Source organism: Cupressus sempervirens, chromosome 8 (assembly GCF_028749045.1).
Source record: "Cupressus sempervirens isolate cs-2001-9-10 chromosome 8, ASM2874904v1, whole genome shotgun sequence".
Taxonomy (NCBI): Eukaryota; Viridiplantae; Streptophyta; class Pinopsida; order Cupressales; family Cupressaceae; genus Cupressus; species Cupressus sempervirens.
In genome coordinates, this window is record NC_143125.1 from 23,199,849 (window position 1) to 23,206,928 (window position 7,080).

Below are 7,080 nucleotides of genomic sequence, written 5' to 3' on the forward strand. Positions count from 1 at the left end.
AACCAAGCACATGTCCACCAGATATGGGTTATCCTCCATTAAGCATGGGATTAAGTGCGATGATGTGAGGATAAGCCTACAATGGTGTAGCACACAAATCAGTGGTGTAGACAACATGTGCTAAATGAGAAGTGTGGAGAACTAGGTTGCCAACATGACAACTTAGTGAATGATGCATACTCCTATGTTGTAGACACCATGTGCACAATTAGAGTTGTGTAACTCATGAGAGTACACAAACTCCTAAGTGTCTCACCTAAAATAAATAATAAAATAATGTAAAATAATTAAATAATGCATTAACCTAAGTAAACTTAAGTAAGTGTAATAAGTAAATACTTATTTACACCAACATATAGTTTTGTTATTTATTTTTGAATTTTCTATATTATTCAAATTATATGATTGATTGAATTGTTTGTTGGTTAATTTGTTTGTTATTTTTTGGAAGGTTCTCATATTGGCTAGATTTTCATTAATGTGACAATTTAAACTTTAGAAATTTCTGCAATTCTAAAATAATAAATCATGTTCTTTTAGTTTTAAAGTTGAATTAACAATTTAATATATTGAGTTAATAATTTAATATATTACTTACAAAAATAATAAAGAATAGCATGGATTTTTATTTTTTATTTTTTAAGATTAGGAGGAGAATCTATTTGTATTACTAAATTTTGATATCTTTATAGAACTTGTTGATAGTTAATTATTTCAAATAAATCAAATAATAATGTAGTTATTTAAAATACTATTTATGTTAATACTAAAAAAAACTAAAATTATATTATAAACAAATTTAGAACGACAAGTACATGCCACTATGTGACACTTGTTAAATAATTTAAAAAAATTGTTGGAAACAAGATGTTTAGTAGTGCATTTATTTATAAGGAAATTACATATTTTCAAGCATTCTATTCTAAGGAGACATTTATGTTTTTTTTGGGCGTTTAGTATAGAAAAGAAAATAAATTTGATAGTTAATTTAATCAATATTTTGATAACAATGAATAAGAATATAGATAATATTTACTTAAATAATATTCAAATATTTGTATATCATTTATACTCAAATTATTCATGTATATAAAATAGCATTAAGGAAAGCCCTAAAAATACAATAATATTTTTAAAATCTCAACATAAGGCCTCACACTTGTTAAATCCTTTTAAATAGTTATCTTATCCATGATCCCATTAGACATTGGGTAATAGACAAAAAAATAATTCTGCTTGTTCAGGAAAACAACCCACGGTCATTTGAGCCGCTATTAACTATAATAGCAAGTTTCTTTACAAAAACAAGCCTTTCTCAATCGTTTTAAACCCTATTCCCCAATCATCTTTTCTTATCAAAATTATGTGCATCTTCTGAAATACCTCTTAATCTAAACTTATGTAGTACTCTTACTGGTCCAATAAGGTTTCTCTTTATTAGACATTGCTAGTTACTATTATGGTGCTCTCTATAGCATATATACACTAAAATTATAAACACTAGAGCACAAGAATTCCATGTCACATTTCTACTAGAAGTTCTATAATAGCCCCTTTGTTTAAAAAATCATATATATTTTCTACTATATAAGTTTTTAGGGTTAAATGCCACTAAGGTTAAGTTCATATCTAGTCAAAGTAGGGAGCACAAAATTAACATGTTTAGAGAATTTATCTAAAAATTCAGTGGAGATTAATGGATGAGATTCAACAAATTTAATAGATTATGTATGTTGTAATGAAGATTAATATTTTCCATCATACTAAAACTACATAATAATAAAATGAGACATTTTAAACATATAATGCTATCAAAGATGATAGAATCCTAATTAATGGACTTCAATAAATTCATGTCTTAGTAGATAAGATTATCTATCATTAGGCAAAAGCCTACAATGCAACGGTAAATTGCAAGCCTCTCATGTGGGAGGTCTTGGGTTTGAATCTACCTTCGCTTAACATACAATAATAATTAATTTCAACAAATAATAATAATTAATCTAGACTTTGGCTGTTTGCCGATAATTTTTTTTATCATCTCTATCAATTTATTGTAACGTTTCTTACATAAGCTTAATCAAGACTAAACTTTTATCATAATGTCTACCTAAAAAATCTGTAAGTTCTAAATAGAATGCAACTCAATAAAATAAAATCCTAAATTTATAAACAAAATTACTCTAATAATTTCTTGTTATATGATCAATCAACAATACCTTTCACAAATAACATCCATCAACTTTAATACCATCCATCAACTTTCACTACTACTCACTTTTTCCTCACTTTGAGCATAAACATATTTAATTTCATACTTTAATAATAGATGTCAAAATATACCCAAACGGAAGTAGTTGAAAGTGGTCCATCAGTTGAAAACTAAATTACAATAAAAAATTACAATTTCATGGATGAAATGAACAAACTAACCTGTCACTTGCTTTGAGGTTCCTCTTTAACATAAAATATGTTTCTTTTTGCTATATATGCCCACTTCAAAGAGTATAAGGTAAGAAATTTTCCTTCTTTAATGAATGCCAATTCCCACGTTTTGCTGTATGCGAAAAAAATATCCCATCGGGCGTGTAACTCGTGATCCACGATTATGTGGTATATTTTCCATAAAGAAGATGCCCTGAACATAATTGACAATAATTTGAGGGTATTGAAGAATTCTTCAGAAATGAGAAGATTGTGCAGCAAAAAATATGGGAAATTTACTAGACACTTACGAACACCCAGGAATGTTTCCCCGCTTTTTCATACACGACGATCTACCAAGGTAAGAAAATTCTTGAGCTTATTTCGATGTTTTTTTTAATATTCGTACAATTGTATTGCAGTCAAATCAGTTGATTCAGGGTTTATCAGATGAATCAGTCTTTATGATTTTTTTCTAACGAAATATATAGCATCAATTAGAGAACTTAGATGGAATGAAATTATATTGGGAAAGTTTTAGATTTAGATTTCGATTTTTGAAATAGATTGCATAAAGTTTGAAATTGATGTTTTGATTATCCATTATCAGAATCTAAGTAAACTAGAAGACATAAATAATACTTTATTACAAATTTTAGATATTGATCTAATTATTCTTGATTGTGTTTCTCAAATACTGAAAACCATGATTACAGAAGTCGGATGACATAAAGGGGTGAAATTTGGCCTATGTAAATCTGTGGATTTAGCAGGTCAGAGGTGCAATAATTTCTAATTCTCATTTGAAAGAGGTTTCTCAGAATGAAAGCTGCAATTCAATGAAGAATATACCAAATCAGAGTTTACAAGGCATTGATTGGCAAAAGCTGACAAATTTTCCAAGAGTACAAGTTAACAGCTTTCATCCAAATGCGATTATTGAGATTATAACTCGATCAGAGTGGTGCTTACTTTCATCCATTCTCGTATTGCTGGAAGAGGAGAATCTTGAAGTCTGTTCTGCCCACACAATTTGCGTGGCCAAGAAAGTCTTTTACACCATCTTGGTAAAGGTAAAGGTACTCTCTGCTTTCCAAAAATAATAATCTGTTTAATTATTAGAGACTCATAAATGTTATAAAAGAAGTAATGAAGGAAAATTCATTGAGTTTTGGGCCCGTTCTAGAAAAAGGATCAGAATTTAGAATTATGGGAAAAGCTTTTTTATATTAAATTAAGAAATGATATAGAAGAGACTAAGAATACCATTTAAGATTTTTTTAATTTTATCATTTTTTATATTAAATATTATAAATCTAGTTTATGACTAGTAATTATATTATAAATAATAATAATTGGAAGACAGAGAGTCACTACATGAAATCCACTTTAAATACAACCAATTCTAGAAAGATGCTTTTGTTAAAATTGGAACTAGTACAAAAGTTTTTGTCATTTTAATAAATAGTCTTAATACAAAATAATATGTTTTACTTATGTTTTTCATCTTTTTAATTATTGTATATTTTCAAATTATGAGTAATTTTTTGTTATAGAAATTAGGGTAAGAATAAATTGTTGAAATGGTCAATATTTTAGACATAAAATAATTGTAAATTACTTATTAATATAACCTACATTAACTTCTATCATGTTGAAATGTTGCTAACTACCTTTTGTACCATCTAACATCTTAGGATTGTTTCTTTATACAGTACTAAACACTCCATGATCATAAAGTGAATTGTTATTTGCTAGCATCAATATATAGCATATGTGAAACAAATGTTCTTATAATTATTCAATAGACCGTCTAATGTTATGAAACTATTAGAGGGGTTTGAAGCTTGATCTTCAACATAAGAATCAAGTGACTAGACCACTTGACTACATCCTTTTAAAAAGTTATTGGTAAGTTACATAAAAATTTATATGGAAAAATAAAATATAAATGCAATCAAACATTAAATTGCAAGACCCATAAATTTAGTGAAAGAAGATGGCCTAAGTTACAAATTAAGGGTTTTCTAGGTTGCCAATTCAGGAGGGTTTGAGGGTTTTTCTATTAGGTTTGATATCTACACTTTTGTTGAAAATTTTATATTTCTTCTTTTGGAAAAGGAACAAGTCTCACAAGAGAGATGACCAAATTCAATTGGAGTCCTTGGCACAATTATGATCATTAGAGGCATCTATTTCATATGGACAATTAAAGGCATTTGTGTCATATGGGCAAGAGGTGATAGCTGAAAGATATGTTAGCTAGGATGCTTCTAAAAGAAAAAGGTTAACAATTTAATTTTGTCTAGTATGATTATGATTTTCACAATGTGTGTCTTTTAGGACTCTCATTTGTGTGAGAAGGGATTGACACACACAATAATATAGGAAATAATGAACTAACCTCCACCAAAATTGAGAAATGGATACATTTAAGCATAATTTTGTTAAACTATATTTGAAAAGAAGAAGATGATAATGGTTAAAAATAGTGAATCCAATTGAGGTTCTAGAAAATGTTTGTCCTAGTGATAGCCATTGAAGGAAACAATGTGGAAATAAGTAGCATCCATGTGATACTACAATGGAGTGTTGAGGTATGAAACTTTAGTAACTATATGTTAGGTTCACATTTTGATCTAAAGAAAAGTTTAAAAAGTTAAATTTTAGAATTGAATTCTAATGAGTTGGTTGTTAGTTACAATATGTTCTAGTAAAAAAAACTATGATACAAAACTAGATGAAATACCTTTTTTATTTGAATATATCTGTCTGCATATTATAGAAGAATGAACAACAAGATGATAGAATAAAAGTAATAGTAAACAAGACATGAAAATATCAAAAATAGAAATTCATTTCTATAAATTAGTAAAAAGATATGACATGTGATTCCAGACTGAAGTATAATAGATAGTAATTTTTTTTTCTAATATCTCAAAAAATAAATAAAAAAATCATTAGAAACCAATTTCTTTGTCCTTAAGAAACCAGAAACTTGTACGAAAAAGTAAAAAATATAGATAGTGAAAAATAGATAGATAGTAAAAAATGCAGAAATAATTATAAATTAGTAAAATAAAATAAAATGAAATTAACTAAATTAAGATTATATATAAAATAATCAAAATAGAAACATATACATTACAAATTTTGAAATTTCTATTTTAACATAATATATATTTATATTATAAAGTGAAATATTATGTTGTCTATAATGAATTTTTATGATTCATTAATATTTTAAACTACCATATATGATTATAAAAGTAGGATGAAATAGTAGGGAAAAAGAGGAGATGTATTAGCTGAACACTCTAACTTCATTCTTTTCAAAATCTTATGTAAAAATTTCAAAGCACTCCCAATTCCTACCAAAAGCTTATTTGGTAAGTTCTTTTGCTTATAATTAAGGTTTGAGTACCACGTCATCAAATATGATACTGCATCAGTATGCTTTTTATAATAGATGAGGTCATGTTTTGTAATATACTCATGATGCATTTCACTCAATCATAGATAACTATCATGAACACAAATAACTTTTGAATTTACATATTATAGGCAACAATTAGTATTCAATTGATATCAGCAATTATTTTATCTCCCAATTTTTAAACTTCCAGTTCTTTATGTAATATATATTTATTCAATATAAAAAAACACTAACAACTTTATGTTATAATCATAATTGGATGCTAAACAAGAAGTACTATAATACAAAGTTATTTCAACTGATTCCTCTTATGAAACACCATTTTATTTTCATGTTTTGTTCAAAATATATATATGATAGTTACTCTGTTGGTCAATATTCTACCTGTAAGAGACTTCTTACATATCTATTTTAATTGATTAGATGTTTTATATTTTTATTGCTGGATAGTTTAAACATACACAATTAATTTCCTCGAACACTGATAGATTCCAAGGAAGAGCTTTCATCTTATTTTATGACGGTGAAAATTCAATGTTATTTGTTTTCAGGTGGTGGAAACGTGTGAGATCGATTGTGAAAGTCTTCGTACGAAGCTCTACTTCGTTGCTGCTGAAAAATCAGAAGGTACTCATCTGTCAATGGAGACAACAACTATTGAGCATTTGTAAATAATGTTTTACTTTACATAAGAGATTTTATCTGTGATTTATTGCTATTATATTTACCTAGTTAGTATTTATACTCAGCTCAAGCTGTATTCTTCCATGTTTTATTTTAATTAAACTGTCATTGTGAACTGATAGAAAACAATATATTATCATACCTATGAACCGCCCTTTATCTAAGCCAAGGGAATCCATCTAGAATGCGAGGGTTACAGGCATAGGTCTGTAACTACCATATTTTAGCTGTCAGCTTATAGACTACAGTAAATGTTTGTTGCTGTTATAAAATTCGATGATTAATGTTATATTTGTTCTTATACAAAATTTCTTATTCTTATTTTGTAACAATTTTTTAAAATAATTTTAGATAGTTTAAAATTTGAATTTATTATATTATTTATTATAAGGAAATTTGAAGGAACTTTAGTAGAATTGGGTTACTTTATAAAAACATTATGGGAGGAATTCGTAACCAAACGACTAAAAGATTATGGGAGGAATGTCATAAATTTAGTCTAATGGCATTCTGCCAAGGTAGTCATATTTCTAACT

The 7,080-nt window shown here is 27.3% G+C and overlaps 1 protein-coding gene across 4 annotated transcripts in view; it reads left to right on the forward strand.

The window, feature by feature from the left end:
- Positions 1–6,876, forward strand: part of LOC149541383 (uncharacterized) — a 32,605-nt gene extending 25,729 nt beyond the window's left edge. The window contains exons 1-3 of one of the 4 annotated variants that reach the window (XM_089796658.1): positions 2,574–2,785; positions 3,198–3,503; positions 6,412–6,876. In XM_089796658.1, coding sequence (XP_089652784.1) covers positions 2,609–2,785; positions 3,198–3,503; positions 6,412–6,531 — 603 coding nt within the window. In that variant the 5' untranslated portion in view covers positions 2,574–2,608 and the 3' untranslated portion in view covers positions 6,532–6,876. Of the gene's footprint in view, positions 1–2,573; positions 2,786–3,197; positions 3,504–6,411 lie in introns of those variants that run through there. The other 3 variants (XM_089796666.1, XM_089796656.1, XM_089796657.1) reach the window with 3 other exon arrangements.
- Positions 6,877–7,080: the final 204 nt, after the last annotated feature.